Source organism: Eriocheir sinensis, chromosome 53 (assembly GCF_024679095.1).
Source record: "Eriocheir sinensis breed Jianghai 21 chromosome 53, ASM2467909v1, whole genome shotgun sequence".
NCBI lineage: Eukaryota > Metazoa > Arthropoda > Malacostraca > Decapoda > Varunidae > Eriocheir > Eriocheir sinensis.
The window spans coordinates 6,179,021-6,204,020 of NC_066561.1; the positions used below are offsets into that span (position 1 = coordinate 6,179,021).

Consider the following 25,000-nt stretch of genomic DNA (forward strand, 5'->3'; position numbering starts at 1 on the left):
CTTCCTTTTCCTACCTTTCCTTCCATTCCTTTATTTTCCTTGCCTTTCCTTTCCCTTCGTTTCCTTTCCGTTCCCTTCTCTTCCTTCCTTGCCCTTCCTTCCCTTTCCCTTCCTTTCCTTTCCTTGGCTTCCTTTCCCTTCCTTTCCTTCCTCTCGTTTCCCTTCGTTTACTTTCCTTTAGATGACAAGAGATCGAAACCTCTTATCTATCTTTCCTTTCCTTTAATTTTGGAGTTTGATGTGTTATATTTTCCTTTCGTTTCCCCTCTTTTCTTTTCTCTCCTTTCCTTTCCCTTCGTTTCCTTTTTTTCCTTTCCTTTCGTTTCCTTTCCTTTTGATGACAAGGAATCGAAATCTCTTATATATTTTTTCCCCTTTATTTTAGAAGTACGTTGTGGAGATGCTCTTTGCTCTTTCCTTCATCCTTTCCTTTTCCTTTCCCTTCCCTTTCCTTTTCCTTTCCATCTTGTCGTTACATATTTTCCTTTCCTTTATTTTAGAAGGAATTTGGTGTGGTAATATTTTCCGTCCGTTAATATATTAGCAACATGTTGGGGTTATGTTTCTACCTATTTTGTATATAAAGAAATACTAAGAAATTAATTAAAGTAAAAATATTATCTATACAGTCTTATATAGAAGTTATCAGAGAGCTTTTGTTCCTCATTTATTTTTACCCGAACTTCTTCCTTTACTGTAAAAAAATCGTAGTTGTTGTGCTTATGTAGGGAATAGACGATGAAGCAATAATATTAGTGTCGTTCCTTAGTGTTATATAGTTACTCCTCAATTATAAAACCACTTTGAAAGAATAGATGCACGGCCTTCCAACCTACGCCCATCATAGGTGAATAGGGGTCAGTGAGGTTAAGGGTCGGACCTATTACAAGACATTCCGCCGCCCAAGAACGAATATTTGACAAGGCTTTCGTAGGAGGTGTGGGCATTTCCAGGGGTAGTTTTATGACCCTGGTGGTAGTGTGAGCCTGCTTCTGTACCGTGAACCTGAAGAAACACATATTTGACAAGGCTTTCGTAGGAGGTGTGGGCATTTCCAGGAGTAGTTTTATGACCCTGGTGGTAGTGTGAGCCTGCTTCTGTACCGTGAACCTGAAGAAACACATATTTGACAAGGCTTTCGTAGGAGGTGTGGGCATTTCCAGGAGTAGTTTTATGACCCTGGTGGTAGTGTGAGCCTGCTTCTGTACCGTGAACCTGAAGAAACACATATTTGACAAGGCTTTCGTAGGAGGTGTGGGCATTTCCAGGAGTAGTTTTATGACCCTGGTGGTAGTTTGACGCTTCCTCTGTACCGTGAACCTGAAGAAACACTCATTAGAACCCGTCTGACCCCCTCTTTGACCTTTAGAAATAGCTGATGTGAGACGCAAAAGTCATAATACCGCCTAAATCCCTTTCTAATGCTCCTGATCTTTCATTAAGGAGACGGCAGACAGTAACTAATTTTCTTTTTACCGCTAACTTTATGAACTTAAGTACTTCATATTCAACAAGAGTCATTAGGCTTAGATGTCATTAAGATCAGACTCCCTTCATAATGTTCTAATTTTTTTTTAGTAACACGAGAGCCATTAATGAATTTTCTACTCCTCCGGTGGTATTATAAACTCACATTATTATTATTCACAAAAAAAAAGTAGTTAGGTGTGTTTCATTGATGTTTAGGCATAAGTATAATGTTCTTTTTTAATTCACGGGCACGACAGCAATTAACTATTTTCCCTATAACTTTTTCGGTATTAATATAAACTCTAGTTCTTTTGACACACAAGAAAAAAAAAGAAATAGCCATCATTAAAGTCAGACTCCGGTGCAATGCTTTTTTTTTAATCTTTTTTTTCTATGAACACAAGAGCCATTGACTAATTTCCTCGATACTCCTCCACTAATATTATAAACTCTAGTTCTTTATATACAACAAAAAAGTAAGAAAAAAAATAGGTATATCATTAAAGTCAGTCTCCGGTGCAAGGATATTATATATTCATGTTCTTTATATAAACAAAAACAAAAAGCAATAAGGAAAAGGTTCCGTTAATACTGTAGACTCCAATCCAATATTCTTTTATCTTTCTCCACGGACACGACAACAATTGACAATATTCTTTTTACTCCTTCGGTGATGTTATGAACTCATTTCCTTTACATACGACAAAAGTAATTAGGAAAAGGCGTCCCCTGCAATGCTTTTTTTCATCTCTTACCGAAGCAGCAAATTGACACTGTTTTTAGTTTTTGTTTAATTGAAAATAACTGATTGCTAGGTAGGGGAGAATGGGAATGGAGTGGGAAAGTAAGGGAGGCGTGGGAGTGGATAGGTATAGGAGGTTGTAGGGTATTGGAAGAGCGGGGAGAGGGAGAGGAAGGGCGTGGCATTGATAGGAAAGGTGAGGGTGGAGTTAGGGAGAGTATAGACGGAGTGGGAGTGAGTTGGTACTGGAGAAGGGTGTTGTAGGGTATTGAGGGAGTGGGGAGAGGGAGAGGAAGGGGGTGATATTGATAGGAAGCGCGAAGGAGGAGTTGGGGAAGTATAGACGGAGTGGGAGTGGGAGTGGGTTGGTATTGGAGAGGGGTGTTGTAAGGTATTGCGGGAAAGGGGAGAGGGAGAGGAAGGGCGTGAGATTGGTAGGAAGGGTAAAGGAGGAGTTGGAAAGAATGAAGGAGATGAGTGGGTTGGTATTGGAGAGGGGTATTGTAGGGTATTGAGGGAGTGGGGAGAGGGAGAGTAAGAGCTTGAGAGGGGTACGAAGGGTGAAGGACGAGTTGGGGAGAGTAAAGAAGGGAAGGAGTGGGTTGGGAGAGTGAGAGTGGGAGTGGGTGGGCATAGGAGAAGGGTGTTTAAAGGTACTGGGGGCGTGGGAAGAGGTGTGAGCTTGAGAGGGGTGTGAAAGGGGGAGTTAGGGAGAGTAGAGGGGGAGAAGGGGAAGAGTGGGAGTGAGTAGGCGCGGGAGAGCGAGGTTGTTCTTTTCCTTTTTACCTTTTCTCTATTTCAAAACAACTTTCTACTATTATTGCATCAAAATAATAAGAGAAAACGATATCAATAGGGTTCGATTCCCCTGAAAAAGTCTTGATCTCTCACCAGGGCAACTAATTAGCGTGAGTGATTCCCTTTTGTTTTTCTCTAATTCAATCAACTCATTGCCATTGTTGCATTAAAGGATTACGGTGAAAAATAGCGATATCAAGGTTAGATTCCCATGTTATTTTCCGGAGCAAGTCAGGGATACGCGGCGGCCTGTGACTTTTAATTAACTTTCATAATAACAATAATAACTTGGGACTTTTATATCGCAGAACATTAAAGGCAGTTCAGGGAAGGGATGGGCACAGGACTTAATATTTTTAGTCCTCCCTGAAAAAAGTATGATAGCTTTTATACCGCCAAGAAGTAAAGAGCAAGAGGTGCCAGTCTGAAAAGCTTTTGATGATTGGTAAGAGGAAGACAAGAAGATGATTGACAAGAGGAAAAAGCGGTGTTAGTGTGAAGTGTTCTCGATCATTGAAAAGTAAAGAGGAAGAAGAGGAGTCAGTTTGAAATATACTCTTCATCACAGACAAATTAAGAGGAAGTAATGTCAGTCTAAAATGTTCTTGATCATTGAAGAGTAAAGAGGAAGAAGAGGTGTTAGTCTGAAGTGTTCTTGATCAATGAAAACTAAAGAGGAGAAAGAGGAGTCAGTTTGAAATATACTCTTCATCACTGACAAATTAAGATGAAGTAATGTCAGTCTAAAATGTTCTTGATCACTGAAAAGTAAAGAGGAAGAAGAGGTGTTAGTCTGCAGTGTACCTGATGAATGACAGGTAAGTAGGGGAAAGAGGTGTCAGACTGAAGCATTCCTGATGATTGAGAAGTACAGAGGAAAAGGCGTCAGTCTCAAATGTTCTTAATCACTGGAAAGTAAAGAGGAAGGAGAGGCGTTAGTTTGTTATCCTCCTGATTATTGATAAGTAAAGAGGAAAAGGAGTAGTAAAGAGGAAGAAGAGGAGTCAGTCTGGAAGGTTGTTGATAATTGATAAACAAAGAGGAAGAAGAGAAGTCAGTCTGCAATATCCAAGACCATTAATAAGAAAAGAGAAACAGGTGACACACTTTGAAATATTATCGTCCACTCTCTCTCCCCACCACAGCCACACACTCCACTCACTCCACCGCCAATATAAGCAGATCACGGTCTTTATGCGGCTGGAAATTGAAGGTAAAAAGGCGTAGTCAGGATACGCTCCCCTGCAATACCCTTGATCTTCCTACCCCAAGGCCACGCCCGCCATTGACTTACTGAAGCTTCGTGGAAAAGGAGAGGAAATGAACGTTGCTTTGTTGGCACGCGACACTTTTACCTCTCGACTTGTTCCCCCGCTGACTGGCTGGCTGGCTGGTTACGGCGGCACAGATTAACAATACAACAAGACGGTATATAATGACATCTGAATAATAATAATGGGCTAAGGTTTATAAAGGAAAGGGACGCTGTGTTAATTTGGGTGAGATTAATAACAGAATCAGCCTGTCACCTTCAATAAATAATTATAAGAGGGATAAAAGCCAGGTGTTCTCGTCTTTCAGGTGTGCACTGTAACGCATCTGTCCGTCACCTTCAACAAATAATTATAAGGGGGATAAAAGCCAGGTGTTCTCGTCTTTCAGGTGTGCACTGTAACGCATCTGTCCGTCACCTTCAACAAATAATTTTAAGTGTGATGACAGGCAGGTGTTTGTGTTTCAGGTGTTCAATGTAATGTATCTGTCTGTCACCTTAAATAATTATATATAAGGGAAATAAGAGTCAGGTGTTCGTGTTTCAGGTGTTCAATGTAACCTATCAATCTGTCACCTTAAACAAATAAACATAAGAGTGATGAAAGGCAGGTGTTTGTGTTTCAGGTGTGCACTGTAATATATCTAACTGTCATCTTAAACAAATAAACATGAGAGGGATAAGAGCCGTGTGTTTGGTTGTTCCAGGTGTGCACTGTAACGCCAGCTGGGACACCTTTTACTGCTGGCCGGCCACGCCCGCGGGGGACACGGTGCGGCGGCAGTGCGGAACCATCTTCAAGGACTTGCCGGCCCTGGACCTATACCCGCACGGTGAGTCTCGGTTTTGTTGTGTTGTTGTTGTTTGTTGTTGTGCTTACGGTAAGGGAGTGGGGTAGCTTTCATCATCACTGGCAATGCTATCAACATGTTCATTCTAATTTTATACAGCAACGGAAACAGCTTGAGGGCAACACAACAACAAAAGGAAATCACAAAACATTTGGACACCTCTCCTCCCGAAATTGACCTCTCTTTCGGCCACCTCTTTGGATTCTTTTTTAGGAGCACCGAGTAATAGGCTTTTTTTATTACTGTTTCCTTTTTTCATGCCCTTGAGCTGTCTCCTTTGTTATAAAAAAAAGCTATCAAAGCACTTCACAGTCCCCGTTGTACCTTCACTTAAAACCACTGCTGATGTTGCTATTACCTCTGCCACTACTACTACTACTACTACTACTACTACTACTACTACAATCGTACTTATGCAACCTCTTCATCTTTACTGCCTCATATATTTTCTTCACGATCACCATAACAACTCCTGTCACCCTCTTTCTTCTTCCTACCTCCTCCTCCTCCTCCTCCTTCTCTTCCTCCTCCCTCGCCTCCGTTCATGTTTCTCCTCCTCCTCCTCCTCCATTCTTCTTCTTCTTGTTCTTCTTCTCCCCTCCGGCTCCTCTTCCTCCTTTCTCCTTCTCGCTTTCCTCATCTCCATGTTCTCTCCATCGACTTATCTCCCTCTCACGCTTCCTCCATTTTCTTCGTCCATTTTTCCCCTCCTCGTGTTTCCTATCATTTTTCTATTACGCCATATTTTCCTTCCTCTTAACCACTTCATTATCAACACGCCAAATTTTTCCTCTTATATTTTTCTTCCTCAGTGCTTTAACCTCTTCACCTCCTCCTCCTCCTCCTCCTCCTCCTCCGCCTCCTCCTCCTCCTCCCTATCATCTCCGTTTTTCCCTTATATTTTTCCACTCTTTATTCTCCACTATCAAAAACACCACCTCATCATTCTTCTCCTTCGCCTCCTCCTCCTCCTCCTCCTCCTCTTCATCCCTCGTCTCCCTCCCTCACCTCCAGCCTCTATTTAACATCCACACTTCTATACATCTTCTCTTTCACTTCTATGTCTTGTCTTAATAACACCACAGACGCTTCAATTAGTTTCTTTTTCCTCCTCCTCTTCCTCTTCTTCCTCTTCCTCCTCCTCTTTCTTCTCATCGCTTTGTAGAGTTTCCTTCGCATATTATTTCTATTCTCAGCTTTAGCGGGATTTATATTTTCCCATTTCATTTTTCAAGCCTATTTATCTTTTTATTTTATGCATCTCTCTCTCTTCTTTCTTCTCAGCTTTATTATATTTCTTCTTCCGACTTTTCCTCTGCCTTTTATTGTTTCTTCTTCATTTTCTTTTTCTTCTTTTTTTTCCTCTTCTTCCTCCAATGTTATATCCCTTTATCTCTTATTCATGAAGCTTCTTATCCTTCCTACACTCTCTCTCTCTCTCTCTCTCTCTCTCACACACGCCTCTTCCTTCTTTCTTTCATCGCCTTCATTCTGATTCTAATACTCTTCCGTCTTCTCCTCCTCCTCCTCCTCCTCCTCCTTCTCCATATCTTCCCTTCAAAGTTTCATCTTCCCGTCATCTGCCCCATCAGACTTTCTAAAGACAGTCCATTAACTTGATTTAGTTCATCGCCCTTAAACCGACACAGGAAAACTGAAGGCCAGATTAGGAAGGCAGAGAATAGGCCTCCTGGAGGCTTGGGGGGGAGAGAGAGAGAGAGAGAGAGAGAGAGAGAGAGAGAGAGAGAGAGAGAGAGAGAGAGAGAGAGAGAGAGAGAGAGAGAGAGAGAGAGAGAGAGAGAGAGTGTCTACGGATATAGTGAAGTGTGACCTCCATCATCCGTAGAGTTTTTTCACCATATATCTTGAAAAAACATATTATTAGAGAGAGAGAGAGAGAGAGAGAGAGAGAGAGAGAGAGAGAGAGAATATAGTAAGGATAAAGAGCTTCATGAATAAGAGGTAAGGGAATTAATGGTGAAAGAAGAAGAAGAAGAAGAAGAAGAAGAAGAAGAAGAAACAATAAATATGAGAATAAAAAAAAAATAAGAGGGATAAAAAAGAATATCTAAGGATGAAATACGAACAAAAAAAAGAAAACACAAAGACAAAGATAAACAAAACCAAACAAAACGAAAAAATGCAAAACAAAGTAATTAAAAACAAAACAAAAAATGCAAAACAAAGACAAATTAAAAACAAAACTCATCAACATCCCAAAACACCTGCAAATTGACCCCAGCACCAGGTAGTATAGGAGATGAGGGAAGGCGCACAGATCAGGCAGGTAAAGGGATGCTGGCAATAAAAGATGTTAAGGCTTCTCAGGCAGGCTCATCCCCCTCCCATCCTGCTCTCCTTTCCCCTCATGTAAACAGAAGAGAGAGAAGGAGGAAGATGAAGGAAGGGTAGGAGGTAAAAAGAAGAAGTAGAAACGTGTAAGAATGGAGAGGAAGGGGAAGAGGGGGGAAGGATGGGAGCGAAAGTGAAAGGAGTGATCACGTGAAGGAATGAAGAGAAAAAGGGAGGAGGAAGGAGAGAAGGATGGAAAGGGAAGTAGAAGGTAGGAGTGAACATGTGTAGGAATGAAAAGAAAGGAGGAAGAAGAGGAAGGAAGGATAGAAAGAAGGTAAAAGTTAGAAATAAAAACACGTATAAAAACAGATAGAAAGGGGAGAGAGGAGGGAGGAAAGGAGGAATGAATGAGTTAGAAGGAGACATGTACAGGAATGAAAAGAGAGAGAAGAAGGAAGAAGAAGTAAAGGAGGTGAAAGGTAGAAATAAAGACACGTAATAGAATAGATAGAAAGGAGTGCAAGGAAGGAGGAAAGGGGGAAAGTATGTGTTAGGAGGAGACATGAATAGGAATGAAGAGAGAGAGGGAGGAGGAAGAAGGGAAGGAGGTGAAAGGTAGAAATAAAGACACGTAATAGAATAGATAGAAAGGAGTGCAAGGAAGGAGGAAAGGGGGAAAGTATGTGTTAGAAGGAGACATGAATAGGAATGAAAAGAGAGGGAGGAGGAAGAAGGGAAGGAGGTGAAAGGTAGGGGTCGACACGTATAAGCCGCTGATGAAGATGATGCCACCTCTCTTGATCTTCCTCTTACTCCTCTTCTTTGGTCTCTTCCTCCTTGTCCTCTCTTCCTTTTTTATCTTCGTCGTTGTTTTCTCTTATTCCTCTTTTTTCGTCCTTGTTCTTCTTCTCCTTTTCATTAGTCTTTATTTTCGTCGTAGTCTTCCTCGTCTTTTTCTTCCTCCTCTTCCTCTTTATCCTCTTATTCCTGTTTCTGATTCTACAACTCATTCTGCTATTCTTCTTTTTATCTATTTTCTTTATCGTCTTCTGCTTCTTCTTCCACGTCTTTTTCTTCTACTTCTTTCTCCTACTTTTCGTCCTTCTAATCCTCTTCCTCTTCCTCCTCCTCTTCTTCCCATTCAGCATTGAGAAAAAGAGGGGGGGGATAAACTCTCTAATCTTGCCTTCCTTCATCTGCCAAGGCTCAGTGATAGCTCAATCATGGTGTATGGAATTAATATTAATGTGTGTGTGTAGTGTGTGTGTGTGTAATCATCGCGCGCGCACACACACACACACACACACACACACACACACACACACACACACACACACAGGGCCTCAGATGTTTTTGGACTATTACGAAGTGAAAAGTTTCTCAGCCGTGTGACAAACTCATAACGTATAAACCAAAAAACACCACCACCACCGCCACTACCACCACCATCACCGCCACCACCATCACCACCACCAACAACAATTAAGACTTTCATCATCTCTACCACAACTACTACTACTACCACTATCACCTCTATCACAACTACTACTACATGTGTACTACTACTACCACTACTACTACTGCTACTACTACTACCACAACCACTAATAACAACATTTTCATCATCTCTACTACAACTACTACTACTACCACTATCACTCTATAACAACTACTACTGTAGCAACAACTATTATTACTAATAATACCAATTACTACTTACTACTAATACTACTACTACTACCACAACCACTTCACAACAACACCCTCTACTCATCACTTAAAAGCCCATAAATACACAATATAAAAACCATCATTAATTACGACCACCACCATCACCACCACCACCACAACTAACAACAACTGTGACAAAGGAAAAAAAACAAACAATGAGAACTTTCAGAAATAATTATAATTCCTCAGAAGCCACTTGGAGAAAAATATTACTGTGAGTAACTTTCTTTCTGGATGACAAGGCAGAAAAGAGTGGAACAGAGGAAAAGGAGGGAGGAAGGAGGAGGGGAAGACAGAGCTGACAGGAGGTAACGATGAGAACATGAATGGAAGGATGAATAAAAGATGAAGAGAAGAGATATAGAAACATGTGGAAGGAAGAAAGGAAGAGAATGGAAAATTAAACAGAAAACAGCCATGAATGAAAAAAATGAAAAGGAAGAATGATAAAGAAATTAAAGAAGACTACAAATAAACGAGGAAGAAAAGGAAGAACATAACAAAAGTGAGGGATGAATGAAAGGTGATTGAAGAAAAGAAATGAAGAAGAAAGAAAGGGAAGAATGATAAGAAAGGAGAATTAAGAAGACTAAATAAATGAGGGAGGAGAAAGCAAAGAACATAAAGCAAAGTGAAAGAGGGATGAATGAAAGATGGATGAAAAGAAGAAATGAGAAAGAGAAGAAGGGAAGAGATAGAAGAGGAGGTGAGGCCTGAAACGAATGAGGAGAAAGGAAAGAACATAGCAAAAAGTGAAGAGGGATGAATGAAGGAAAGATGAAGAAGAAGAAATGAAGGAAAGAATAAAGAAAAGAAAAAAAGGAAAGAAGAAAGGAAGAAACGAACGAACGAACAGACAGACATGGAAGAAAAGGAGAGAAGAAAGAAGGAAACAAGGAGAAAAAAATAGGAAGAAATGAAGTAAAGAGAAAGAAAGTAAGCAAGGAAGAAAGGAAGTTTGTATAGAATGACAAGATAAAGTAAAAAAGAAAGAAAGAAAGAAAGAAAAAATGAGGAAGAAATTGAAAAAGAAAGAAATCAAAGGAAAAAAAAGAATAAAAAAAAAAGAAAAGAAAAAAAAAGGAAACTGGTGCGGAAGAAAAGGATGCTGAATAAAGGGATATAAAAGCATTCAGAAAGTTAAGAAAAAAAAAAATCTCTTCACTCATGGGTGCTTTAATCAAGCTTTAATAAAAAAAATAAACACAGTAAACGAAAGGCGTGTTCGAGAGACATGATTCTAAGGCTATTACTGCCGCGATAAGGACTTCTCGAGACCAAGTACTCCATTAAAAAAAAAGGTGTTAATCCATAAAGAAGCATGTAATAATAATATAATGTAATCTCAAATGATATCAGAGACCAAGTAAGCGTGAGCACAGACAAGACCTAATCTTAGGAGACTTATAAAATTGAAATAAATGAATGTTGATATTACTCAATCACCACTAGCAGAAAGGAAGGAAGGAAGGAAGGAAGGAAGGAGGAAGGGAGAAAGGAATTGATGGGAGAAATGAAGAGGAAAGATAGGAAAGGTGAGACTGAAAGGAGAGAGAGGTGAGAGAATCTTTACAATGAAGGAAAAGGTTGGATTCAGAATGAGAGAGAAATGTGAAGGGAGGGAAGGAAGGAAAGGGGAAGTTGGAGGGAGAAAAGGAGGAGGAAAGGAGAAGGGGAGGAAAGGAAGGAGAAGGGGGGGAAGGAGGAGAAAGGAAGGAGAGAAGAGGAGGAAGAGAGAGGAAAGGAAGGAGGAGAAAGGAAGGAGAAGGGAGGAAGAAAGGGAGGGGAGGAAAGGAGGAAGAAAGGAGGAGAGAGAGGAAGGGGGAAGGAGAGAAAGGGAGGAGAGGAAGGAAGGAGAGAAAGGGAGGGAAGGAGAGGAAAAGGAAGGAGAGAGAAAGGGAGAGAGAGAAGGAAAGGAGAAAGGAGGGGGAAGGAAGAGAGAAGCAGAGAAAAGGAGGCGAGAGAGAAGAAAGGAGAAAAGGGATAGAAGAAGGAAAGGAAGGAAAAGGAAGCAGAGAGGAAAGAGAATCGATTTGATGTGTTTATGAGGTTGGGCTGTATCATAACACTATTACTGGCATATATCACAGTATTACAAAAGGTGATTATACGCTATATTACATCTTATAATACAGATAACAAGCTAGAAGCAACCACCCCCATTATCTGTACGTATCAACACTAATAACATCCTTTATCTTTAATTTAATACAAATACAATCACTACCTCCACATTAATTGAACTTTTTCAGCATCGACAAATTAATTACTATCATCGTACCATCATCATCATCATCATCAACACCATCATCGTTTGCTGCTCCTTTCAACACTGACCACTGTCCTGTCCCCCACGCCGTCACAACATCTGATAAAGGATCCATAATACAAGCCAATCATTTTTTTTTTAAACTGATGTGTTTAACCAAACAGAGTCCTTTAACACGTACTGTTTCATTTATCGTTTGTTTGTACAGCAATGTGGGGGAGTGTGGGTGAGTTGGTGATTCGAGGGACTACATGTGTACCAGCATGATGCAGTGAACAAATATAAATAACCCGACACATTGATGAATAGTCAACAAGGATCGATGTATCAATGTTTGGATGAATGGATGGACATATAGTTCTTTTTACCATAAAATGAAACAAAGTAACATATTGCCATGATTTATCATTGTCCTACATTAAAAACAAAATAACTATCTAGTGGAGAGCATACGCCCGGGGGCGGGTCCCTTCACTCACTCACAGCCCCTGTCCATCCCAAGGCTTTCCCGGCAGAATCGGTTCACTTGCCCAGCCACGAGTTACGAGGGTCTCCTCCACCCAGGGTTGTCTCGTACACACAACCCTGCGAGCAGGATCGACGTCCGGGAGGCGCGCCACATGCCCATGTGGCCGAGTTGGCGATCACGGACTAAGCTGGTAACAGACCTCGATTCCGTTTCACGCAGTAGTCGCTGGTTCGACACAAAATCATCCCAGCGATACCCCGTGATCCTGCAAAGGCACTTGGCACCAAAGGCATCGACACGCCTCTGCAAGTCACTATTCAGTGTCCATGTCTCACAGCCATACAGCAAGACAGGGAGCACAAGCGACTTAAGTTCCAATCTTTGTCCGTCTGAATAGAGACAACGCCATACTCGTAGCGATCAGCTGAACTGAATTGAATAGTGCGAGGACTACAAAGTGTACCGGGCATGATGTGAGTGAACAAATATAAATAACCCGACACATTGATGAATAGTCAACAAGGATCGATGTATCAATGTTTGGATGAATGGATGGACATATAGTTCTTTTTACCATAAAATGAAACAAAGTAACATATTGCCATGATTTATCATTGTCCTGCATTAAAAACAAAATAACTATCTAATGGAAGCATACGCCACTTAGGGCGGGTCCTTCACTCACTCACAGCCCTGTCCATCCCAAGGCCTTCCCGGCAGAATCAGTTCCTTGCCCAGCCACGAGTTACGAGGTCTCCTCCACCCAGGGTTGTCTCATGCACACACAACCTGCGAGCAGGATCGACGTCCAGGAGGCGCGCCACATGCCCATGTGGCCGAGTTGACGATCACGGACTAAGCTGGTAACAGACCTCGATTCCGTTTCATGCAGTAGTCGCTAGTTCGACACAAAATCATCCTAGCGATACCCCGTGATCCTGCAAAGGCACTTCGTACCAAAGGCATCGACACGCCTCTGCAAGTCACTATTCACTGTCCATTTCTCACAGCCATACAGCAAAACAGGGAGCACAAGTGATTTAATGATGTGAATCTCTGTTCGCCAGCATAAATATCGACAACACCATGTACTCGCGTTGAGCGAGTCCATAATATAATACCGTTGGCCAGGCCAATCCGTAGAGTGACTTCATGGTAAGACTCAAAATTGTTATGCACTACGCTGCGCTGCCAAGGCATGTGAAGCTTTTTGTGACCTTGACATCCTCACCACATGCTTGTGGTAAAAAAAAAAAAAAAAAAAAAAAGTTATTTAAAACACGAGAAGTTTTCTAATACTGTATCTCAATACGATCTCACACACACACACACACACACACACACACACACACACACACACACACACACACACACACACACACACACACACACACACACATGAATAATTCCGCGACAGTAAATACTCGGTGTACAGTTCCCCCGAGTGGGCACACTGACCAACCCAAACTAAATATTCACGACGTTGATTCGTGCAAACATCTGACCATGTTAGACAACGACGGACACATTCACTTTTTTGGATAAGTTTTATTTCACAATGCATTTATAGTCATTTTGATTTTTAGCGTTTTTCTTTTGTATCTTAAAGTAATATATTCATACACTGTAAGGAGAAAGTAGAAAAAAAAGGAAACTACAAGGAAAGTGATAACCATATCAAGCTATTCTAAATATTCTACTTTCTCTTAGATTATTATTTTTCTCATCTCAGTCAGTTCTCATAATGCCTGCTTTCACAAGTCAGTAAATCACCCTCAACCCAGGCAGACCAAAAGAAGACCTGGAGGCAATGCGGGGAGTGCCATTATGTTCTCTCTCCTCAATACATTTACCAGCACTTCTCTCTTTCTAAGCCGCAGAGTTTTATCTTAAAGCACCACAAAAACTGAATGTAGAGGAAGAGGGAGGAGAGTCAGCCTGTGCTTTCTCCGTCTTCCTTTAGAGAGAAACAATCGAAAAGAAAACGTATACCTCTCACTCGCTTGGGAATACATCAGTTTCCCTTCTGCGGTTACTATTGTGCGTTTTCTATGAGGATGAAAATGGGACCGATGACACAAAGAAAACGGGAGGCGAGTACTTCACTTATTATGATTATACTGTATGAACCAACAGGAGGAGAAGGAGGAGGAGGAGGAGGAGGAGGAGGAGGAGGAGGAGGAGAACGAGGAGGAGGGAGAGGAGGAGGAGAACGAGGAGGAGGAAGAGGAGAAGGAGGAGGAGGAGGAGGAGGAGAACGAGGAGGAGGAAGAGGAGGAGGAGAACGAGGAGGAGGAAGAGGAGGAGGAGGAGGAGGGGAATGAGGAAGAAGAGGAGGAAGAGGAAAAAAAAGTGAAGGAGGACAAAATTAAGGGAAAAAGAAAGATGGAGAGAGGAAAATAAAGAGTAAAAATGAGCATAGGGTGAAGAAGAAGGGGAAGAGGAAAAAAGTGGAGGAGGGCAAAAATAAGGAATAGAGAAAGATGGAGAGAGGAAAAAGAAGTAAAAATGAGAACAGGGTGAGGAGGAGGAGAAGGAGGAGGAGGAAGAAGAGGAAGAGGCGGACAGAGGAGTGAATAGAAGGCTGACGCAGAGAGATTGTAACTGATTGGTAAAGGCCTTTCAGATAATTAAAAACGCTTCAGCCTTCGCGTCAACTTCATCAGGAACACATTATTGCCAGACTGACAGGCAGAGGGGCGGCGACAATGACTAATAATAATAATAATAATAATAATAATAATAATAATAATAATAATAATAATAAAAGTAATTGCATAAAGCGTAGGAATGATGCAACGTTGAAATTGAAATGAGGTACGAAATGTGTCTGCTCTCTCTCTCTCTCTCTCTCTCTCTCTCTCTCTCTCTCTCTCTCTCTCTCTCTCTCTCTTTGGGTGGTGTTGTTTTGTAATGTGAAAAAATGAGGCAACACGCAATAATGAGAAGTAATTATATCAGCATGATGAAACGCGCGTGGGAGATGCAATTAAAGGAAATTACCAGCGGCAACGAGAATAAAAATAAGAGCCATAAGAATAACAATGATGGTAGTAGTAGTAGTTAGTAGTAGTAGTAGTAGTAGTAGTAGTAGTAGTAGTAGTAGTAGTAGTTGTTGTTGTTGTAGTAATAATAGTGATAGTAATAATAAAAGCAACAAGTAAAACAACAAAATATATTCTGAGATAAAGTTTTCAATCATACTTAACAAGAAGAGCTTTAAAACACCACGAAAATAAAGCTATAGAAAAACCAACATTCTGCAAGGTTGAAGCAAAAGACGTGTATCATTCCTTGCAATTCTACCTCTTCGCGATGACATAAAAGGGTGACTGCATTACATCAACTAAATCCTTGCATCAGACAGGAAAAGAAAACGGAGTGTCGATCGAAGCGGAAAAATGGGGTGTGGATCGCCGATAAAGAAAACGGAGTGCTGATGGCCGTTCGTGAGGGTTCGACGCATAACATGTTTTTTTTCTTGATCGAGGCATTAAACTCTCTCTCTCTCTCTCTCTCTCTCTCTCTCTCTCTCTCTCTCTCTCTCTCTCTCTCTCTCTCTCTCTCTCTCTCTCTCTCTCTCTAGCACTCCAAGGCTGCTGATGATGATTATACGCTTCCTTTATACCGTCCCGGGCTGTCCGACTCTCCGCTGAGAGCCAAACCTTATCTCCGGGCCGAACCTGCACCTTTTACGACGGAACTCTGTGATTAACAATCGAGGTTCTTTGATCTGCTCGAGGGGCGACGGGATCAGAACCTGAGAGAAAAAAAGTGCACGTCCAGCAGATATTACATACGCCATTCCTATCGGACCTTTTTTTACCGTAAAGGAGGCAGCTCAAAGGAAACAAAAGAATGGAAGCAAACGCTGGACTGCCAATTAAAAGATTGAATCACATTATGCATCTCATCCAAGGCCATCAAAATCAATAACAACAACAAAAAACATCCATTTTACCAGGAAGTCACTCGACGGATTGGCCTAATGGACTCGCTCAATACGAGTATATGGTGTTGCCGATTATATGCAGGCGTGCAAAGATTCGCATGTGCTCCCTGTCTTGCTGTATGGCTGTGAGACATGGACGCTAAATAGTTACTTGCACAGGCGTGTCGGTGCCTTGGTGCCAGGTGCCTTCGCAGGATCACGGGGTATCGCTGGGATGACCTTGTATCGAACCAACGACCACTCCGTGAAACTGAGTCGAGGCCTGTTACCAGTAGTACCAGGCAGTATAGGTGGCGAGTGAGTGATGCAACGCACCCCCGGGCGTATGCTCTCCATTAGTTAGTTATTATTAGATAATATTCTAGGTGGCGACATAAGATAAACAAAAAAATATAAACAAAAAACCCTGGAGAGCCAACTAAAAAGTGAAATCACATTATGCATCTCGCCCAAGACCAGGAAAAAACTTCTATTATGAAATTTAAAACTCAAAGTCAATGAGATAAAAAAAATATAACAATAGAACGCTAGATTACTAATTGAAAGGTGAAATCATATAATGTACCTCATCAAAAACCATCAAAATCAATAACAAAAAACATCTATTATGACCCAAAATTTTATGCAGGGAACGAAAAATCCACCAGTAAGACCCGTAGGGAAAAAACAGAGGCCATAGGAGGCGTAGGAGCGGAGGCGGCGGTATTAGGGCGTGGGCAATACAGGGAAGGCACGCGTGGGGGGAAGGCGTGGGGGGAACAACGCGAGCGGCAGGTGTGGCGGGAGCAACAATATGAGCTTCCCCCGCGAAATAATCTTCCGGCTGACAATGCTACAGGGCGGGAGGCATTTGTGGGGCGCGAGCGAAAATAGGGAGGAGTGAGGTTACGGTGGAGAGCGAGGGAATATAGTCACCACGTTAAATATGTGCGGGAAAGGATGAATGATGAAAAAAGAAGAACAAAAGAAGAGGATGGAAGTAGAATAAAAAAAGAAGAACGATGACGGTGATAAGCAAGGGAATATTGTCACTACGCTAAATATGTGAAGAAAAGAATGAATGATGAAAAAATGGTATATGAGAAGAAGACATTTAATAACATAAGAAGAGGAGAAAAGTAGAAAAAAAAAACGATGACGGTGATAAGGAAGGGAATATAGTCACTACATCAAATACAGATCGTCACTGCATATCATAGGTGGGTTGATAGGTAGGTAGGTAGGTAGGTAGGTAGGTAGGTTGATGGGTAGGTAGTTACTGCAATAAAAAAAAAGACAGTAAAAATCATAAGAAGAGAAATAAAAACCGAGTAAAAATATAATAAAAACGAGAACGCTGAAAAGAATTGAAATATATACCGTTAACATAAACTCCGCGTGGATAAAGAATGACGGGAAAAAAATATATGGTCAGAAGTCATTTTGTGAATCGAGGAAAGAAAAAATATATAGAGAGTGTGAAAACGGTGAAAGGGGAGGGAATAAAGAAATATCTGTGCAGGATACGAATAACGAAGGAAAAACTAACTGTGACAATTGCAGGAGTCATTTGTGAGAGGTGAGGAAAAATGGTGAGGAGCGAGGACAAGGGAGAGAGAGAAAGGGAAGAAAGCGGAAAAGGAATAAAGAGCAATGCATTAAATTTGGGCATGAAAAAAAATACGAAAAGAGGGTCGACGGGAAAGATACATTTGTGCTGTTAACCAAAAAAAAAAGGAAAAAAACCAAAGAGGGAGGGAAAAAAAATGAGGACAGAGGAGGGAAAGGGAATAAAGAGCAATGCATTAAATTTGGGCATGAAAAAAAAAAAAACGAAAAGAAGGTCGACGGGAAAGATACATTTGTGCTGTTAACCAAAAAAAAAAGGAAAAAAAGCGAAGAGGGAGGAAAAAAATGAGGACAGAGGAGGGAAAGGGAATAAAGGGCAGTGCATGAACTCTTGGCAGGGGAAAAAAATATGGGAAAAAAGTATACGGCAAGCAAAATAATAATAATAATAATAATAATAATACCAAAGCGTAGAGGAAGGAAGAAAAGTGAGGACAGGGGAGAGAGAAAGGGAATAAAGATACCACATTAATTCTCGGCTTGAAAGAATGGCAAAGAAAAAATAGGCATACGGAAAAGAGAATGGAGCGGCGAGAGCAAAAAAAAAAAAAAAAAAAAGGAAAGAAAGAGTGAAGAGGAAGGAAAATAGGAGGTGAGTGAGGACAGGGGAGAGAACAGGCATAAAGACTACTGCATTAACTCTGAGCAGGAAAATGGGAAAAAAAGTACACGGGAAAGAGACATTTGTGCGAGGAGAGAAAAAAGGAAAAAAAGAAAGAGTAAGAAGGAAGGAAAACAGGAAAAGAAAAAGGACAAGGGAGAGAAAGGGAATATAGAGCAGTGCATTAACTCTGAGCAGAAAAGAGGGAAAAAAGTATATGGGAGAGAAAGAAGGAAAAAGGAAAGAAAGGAAAGAAATTGTGAGGAGGAAGGAAAATAGGAAAAGAACAAGGACAGGGGAGAGAGAGGGAATAAAGAGGACTGCCTTAACTCTGGGCAGGAAAAAAAGGGAAAAATAGTACATGGGAAAGAAAGAAGGAAAGAAGGAAAGAAAAGAAAGTATGAGGAGGGAGGAAAACAAGAAAAGAACAAGAACAGGGGAGAGAAAGGGAATAAAAAGCACTGCATCGACCCTGGCCAGGAAAAAAAGGGAAAAAGAGTTTTTTTTTTTTTTTTTTTTTTTTTTTTTACATTGCCGCCTATTGCGCCGGTAGGCTTCTTCCGGTGGATCCTGATGGTCGGTCCAAGGCTTCTTTCCGGTAGGTCCTGATGGTCGGCCCAGCCCGTTCTGGCGCAGGCGAGTGTTTATAGTGGCGCCATCTTGCATTGGCTCATGCTGCCCTCCCAGAGCTCATCTTTGATCCTAGAATCTAGAGTCCGGGTTGATAGGTGGTCTTCTGGACAGCATGTGGGTAGTTTTAAGCCACTCGGCGGCGGCTGAAAAATCCCAGCTTGGTGGCACCGGGCGGGGATTGAACTCGCGTCCTCCTGAACACGAGGCCGTTACTTTGACGACTCAGCCACCGCCTCCCCAATATGGGAAAGAAAGAAGGAAAGAAGGAAAGAAAAGAGAGTGTGAGAAGGGAGGAAAATAGGGAAAGAGCGAGGACAGTGCAGCGAAAGGGAATATGACCACTACAATAACGAATGACGAAAGAAAAGGTATATAAAAGAAAAAAAAATGAGAATGGAAAAACAAAATTAGTCACAACGTATCTTGACAACATAAAATTCGACGGAAAAATAACGGAAGGTGTGAGACGCGTGGAAACAAAGAAAATATATCCTCACTACATTGAAGCTTTGCGAGAACGAATGACGAAAAAAAAACCCGAGAGAAAAATTAGTCCAAGGGCTTTCTACTCACCAAAAAATCAAATCAGCTTAATCTGCATTTTTTAGAGGGGCGTTGAGAGCGTGGTGACCCGCCTTAAATATTCAGAGAGAGAGAGAGAGAGAGAAAAAGCAGAAAAAAAGAACCTTATTGCACTTCCCTTGATTACTAAGTCTCTCTCTCTCTCTCTCTCTCTCTCTCTCTCTCTCTCTCTCTCTCTCTCTCTCTCTCTCTCTCTCTCTCATCACTCCTTAATGATAACTTCAGCGTTTTCATAATTAGTTAATCAAGACATGGTAAGCATTGATTTTGATTCTCTCTCTCTCTCTCTCTCTCTCTCTCTCTCTCTCTCTCTCTCTCTCTCTCTCTCTCTCTCTCTCTCTCTCTCATCACAACAACGTCACCCCTTTGCTCTTTTTTTCCTCTACCTTTCCCCCCCCAAAAAAACCTTCTACCTGGGCCCAGTTTCTAAATCTCCATCCTATCCCCTTTTCTTTCCCTCCTTTTCATTACTTATCTACGCTCGCTTTCACCTTTTTCTCTTACCCTCTCTTCTCTGTACCCTTCAAATCAGTCTTTTCAATACTTATGTTCTCTCTTCCTGTTCACGCCCTTTTGTTTTTTTCTCTCTTATCTCCTTTATTTCTGTATCTTTCAAATCTGTTTCACAATACGTATGACCATTTTCCTTTTCATCCCTTTCACTTTGTCTCTCCTATCTCCTTTTCTCTCTCTTCTACAAATAGGCTTTTTCTTCCATTTCCATATCTCTTCTTTGCTCTCTTTCCTCACGTACCATCTAAATCCCCTGTCAAATTCCCTAACTCCCTGCAATAACACCTTCTTCTTCCCCTTTTCTTCCCCCTTCCTCTACCCTTCCTAGTCCTTTTTCTTTCCTCTGCCTCCTCATCTTTTCCATTCTCCCTTCCTTTTTTCTTTCGCCTTTCCCTTCACAGTCTTTTTTCTTTCCTCTGCCTCCTCATCCTTACCATTCTCCCTTCCTCTTTTCTTTCGCCTTTCCCTTCACAGTCTTTTTTCTTTCCTCTCCCTTCTCATCTTTTCCCTTCTCCCTTCCTCTTTTCTTTCGCCTTTCCCTTCACAGTCTTTTTTCTTTCCTCTCCCTTCTCATCTTTTCCATTCTCCCTTCCTCTTTTCTTTCGCCTTTCCCTTCACAGTCTTTTTTCTTTCCTCTCCCTTCTCATCTTTTCCATTCTCCCTTCCTCTTACCGTTTCCCTTTCCCTTCCAAGTCATTTTTTCTTTACTCTGCTTTCTCATCCTTTCCCTTCTCCCTTCCTATTCGCTTTTCCCTTTCCCTTCCAAGTCCTTTTTCTTTGCTCTTTCTTCTCATTCTTTCCCTTCTCCTTTCCTCTTCCCTTTCCACTTTCCCTTCCAAGGCCTTTTTCTTCCTTCTCAGTGCCTTTTCCTTTTCCCCTATCCCTTCCAAGGCCTCTTTCTTTGCTCTGCCTCCTCATCCTTTTCCTTCTCCCTTCCTCTTCCTCTTCCCTCCCTCTTCTGTACTTCCTTTTTCCTCTCCTCTCCGCTTCTCTCCCTCTTCGTCCCCCTTATATAACCTCTGAAACCCTTGCCAACAGGACTTAATCTCTGTAATATTAACCATCAGCCCCGCCCTTTCCTTCTCCCACTCCTCTATATTCTCTAAACCAGTTCTTCGTTTCTTATTTTTTCGTCTCCCCTTCCCTTCTTTCTTTTATGTGCAATCTTAAAATACAAAACAACACAAAACACACAACACACAGCGTAACACACAACGCAAAACACAACACATAACACATAACACAACACAACACAATACACACAAATCTCTTGCAAATAACTCTTACTACTACTACTACTACTACTACTACTACTCTCTCTCTCTCTCTCTCTCTCTCTCTCTCTCTCTCTCTCTCTCTCTCTCTCTCTCTCTCTCCAGGCCCCTCCTTCCCATTATATAGAAAAGTATCCCATAAAACATGACTCAGTTCCTCCTTCCTTACCCTCCACCCCGTTTTCTTTCCCTTCTTTCTTCCTTCAGTCTGGTCAGTATCATCCTCTCCTTCATTTTCTTGTCCATGTATCGCTTCTCCTCATTTCTTTTCCAGTTATATGATTCATTATTTACATTATTTTATTTATTTCGTCTTATTTCCCATTTTTTTCTGACCGTAGACTTCCTGGAAAATCATTATGTGTTTTGCTTTCCTTTTTTTTTAGACGTCTGAATCAAATACTTACTTTCATTTTTCCTACAATTTTTCCTCCTCCTCCTCTTCGTTTCTTTTCCTCCTATTTCCTCGTTCTTATACTAACTTTTATTTACCTATATTTCTCTCGTTTTTCCTCTTTTTCTTCCTTTCTTCTTAGACTATCTCCTCCTCACCTCCTCTGTCTTCCCTTCTCATATTACGTCTTCTGTAGCTTCCTTTCTTTCTTTTTTTCCCATTTTTTCTTCCATAATTTCTCCCTTTCCTTTTTCACTCTTGTTCTTCCTTGTTTCCTCCTCCCTCCTCCTCCTTCCTTCCTTTCCACTGTCTCTTTTTTTTCCCTTTTATCTCCTTTCCTTCCACTTCCCTTCCTTTCTTCCGTTTACATTCGTTACTTTCTCTCTTCTTCCTTTCTTCACTCTCGTTCTTCTCTCCTTCCTTCCTTCATTATTTCTTCTCCTTTCACCTCCCTTTCTCCGTCCTTCCCACTGTCTCTTTCTCCCCTTTTCCTTCTTTCCTAAACCTTTTCCTCCGTTAATTCCTCCCTTCTTATCTTCTCTCTCGTTTTCCCGTCCTTATTTCTTCCCTCTTTACTTCTTTCGTTAATTATTTTCCTTTATCTTCCTTTCCTTTGTCCTTCCCTCCATGTCTTCCTCCCCTTTTACCTCCTTTCCTCCTCTTTTCCTCCGTTTCTATCTCTCCTGTTATCTCCTCTCCTCCATCCTTCTCTCAGTCTCTTTCTCCTCTTTTACCTCCTTTCCTTCGCTTTTCCCTCTGTTACTTCCTCCCTCTTATCTCCTTTCCAAACGTCTCTTCCTCCCTTTTTACCTCCTCTCCTTCCCTTTTCCCTTCATTACTTCCCTCCCATGCTCTTCCTTTCCTCCACATTTCCCATCCTCCCTTCCTCCCACACACACACACACACAAAAAAAAAAAGTCGCATAAATCTTAAAAAGTCCAAAAACTCAATCGCAGCAAATATGAACCGGAGACGTTTAAGGAGACTCGCCAATAGACTTGAGGCCCCTAAAAGAAGGCTTGAGATCCGTAAAAGGCGTTTAAAAAGGTATTGGAGACCGAGACATGGGATCGAGACTGCTTCGGGTTCGTTTACTGGTTCGTGTGGTCAGGGTTTGTGGATTGGAAAGTCATAGTATTGTTTTATTTATTGTTTGTGTGTGAATTGTTTTCGTGGTGTTAAAGGGACTGTGTTTGTTTGTTTGTGTGTGTGTGTGTGTGTGTGTGTGTGTGTGTGTGTGTGTGTGTGTGTGTGTGTGTGTGTGTGTGTGTGTGTGTGTGTGTGTGTGTGTGTGTGTGTGGTCTCTCTCTCTCTCTCTCTCTCTCTCTCTCTCTCTCTCTCTCTCTCTCTCTCTCTCTCTCCACTGCACTTCACTTCACTTCTCTTTTCCTTTTCCATTCTTTTCTTTTTTCTTTTGTTTTCTTTTCTATTCTTCTCTTTCCTTTCCTCACCACCTCACTTCACTTCTCTTTCCCTTTCTCTTCATTTCCTATCTTTTCTTTATTCTTTTGTTTTCATTTCTTCTCTTTCTCATTTCATTTTTTCCTTTCTCTTCATTTCCTATCTTTTCTTTATTCTTTTGTTTTCATTTCTTCTCTTCTCTCTCCTCTCCTCTCCTCTCTCTCTCTCTCTCTCTCTCTCTCTCTCTCTCTCTCTCTCTCTCTCTCTCTGGACGTTAGTTTGTGGGCTGTTTCATTTTTATTTCAATCACAAAATTAAAATATAAATTAATACCGTAACGCTCTTTCAATTTGTAGGTGCAATGTTGGTTTATATTAATAGTGAAAATTAATTAATCACTATTATATATATGTACATATTTTGAGTCTTTCCATCCAACTATCGGTCTGTCTGTCTATTTATCTATCCATCTGAACTAAATGCTATCAATATATCTAATCGTATATGTCTATTTATCTATCTGTCTATCAATATACTTATCTATCAATCTATCTATTTATCTATGTACACCAATCGTTGTTAATATATCTACTCGTATCAGTCTATCAACCTATCTATCAATATATCTCCTCATGTCAATCTCTATACCTATCTATCTATCTATCTATCTATCTATCTATCTATCTTTACCAATCATTATCACTATATCTAACCGTATCAAACTACCTACATATCCATCTATTTATACCAATCTATCCACACATCTACTCCTATCTAACTATTCATTTATGTCAGCATCTCTTCATGGTTTTAAACTCGACGATAAACGGCCCGTGAGACTGGTCCAATTAAAGAGTGACGCAGCACAATATCGATAAACGCAGCCTCCCAAGTGAAGGAAAAAAAATAACACACAAGTAATTACACATTAAAAAAACGCATCTTATGGTTACGCCGGGAGTGGAAGGGAATTGAGTATGCGTATGGGCGCTGGAAAAACTGGTTCAAGAATAAGACAAGAGAAACAAATTAAGCTGATATGTAATTGTGATATGTAAAGTTAATTCCAGTGTAGAGAAAGAATGGAAAAAAGATAAGCTTATTCTTTGCAATGACAGACTGCGAGGGGAGGTTTTCAAGTGTGTTTATGGATTGATAAGAGAGCTATATATCAACTAATTATATTGCAAGCAGATGAAAGAGAAGGAAGCAACAGATAAAAACAATGGATCAATGTGTTTCAGGGAGGGAGGAGGCAAAAACTGGTTCAAGAATAAGGCAAGAGGAACAAATTAAGCTGATATGTAATTGTGATATGTAAAGTTAATTCCAGTGTAGAGAAAGAATGGAAAAAAGATAAGCTTATTCTTTGCAATGACAGACTGCGAGGGGAGGTTTTCAAGTGGGTTTATGGATTGATAAGAGAGCTATACATCAACTAATTATATTGCAAGCAGATGAAAGAGAAGGCAGCAACAGAGAAAAAAGAATGGATAAATCTGCTTCGGGGAGGGAATAGGGAAAACTGGTTCAAGAATAGAGGAACAAATTAAGCTGATATGTAATTGTAATGAAATACGATGGAAAGTTTTACGCGGAGGGAGGACAGGTTTATGGGCAAGGGGCGGGGAGAGTTGATGGATAAGCCCACTCTCAGGAGCTGCCGTCAGGAGGCCGTTTGTCATGTGGTCCACTTATGTCCCTGTGTCTCTCTGAGTGTATTAGTCTTTACGAACTATATATCCATTAACAGTGCTCTCTCTCTGTCTCTACCTACGAAACATCTCTCTCTCTCTCTCTCTCTCTCTCTCTCTCTCTCTCTCTCTCTCTCTCTCTCTCTCTCTCTCTCTCTCTCTCTCTCTCTCTCTCTCTCTCTCTCTCTCTCTCTCTCTCTGCATTATGTATCTGTTTCGGAATTTTATGCTTCGCCATTAATCTTTCCCGTCAAAAAAATAGCCATTAATAATCCTCTCTCACTATATATACATATACTCATCTATCATTTTGTCTATCTATCTATCTATCTATCTGTCTATCTAACTACTTGCTTATCTATCCATCTGTCTACCAACCTACATATCTGTCTGCCTATCTATTTGTATATCTATTCATCTATGTATCAATCTGTTCACCTATCTAATTA

General features: G+C 41.0%; 1 protein-coding gene across 1 annotated transcript in view; it reads left to right on the forward strand.

Annotated features, from left to right (window-relative positions):
* The window catches only part of LOC126983115 (corticotropin-releasing factor receptor 1-like), a 129,205-nt gene that overhangs the window by 42,543 nt on the left and 61,662 nt on the right, over positions 1–25,000 (forward strand). The window contains exons 2-3 of the mRNA XM_050835612.1: positions 4,991–5,116; positions 11,638–11,651. Of these exons, the coding sequence (XP_050691569.1) occupies positions 4,991–5,116; positions 11,638–11,651 (140 nt within the window). The remainder of the gene's footprint in view (positions 1–4,990; positions 5,117–11,637; positions 11,652–25,000) is intronic.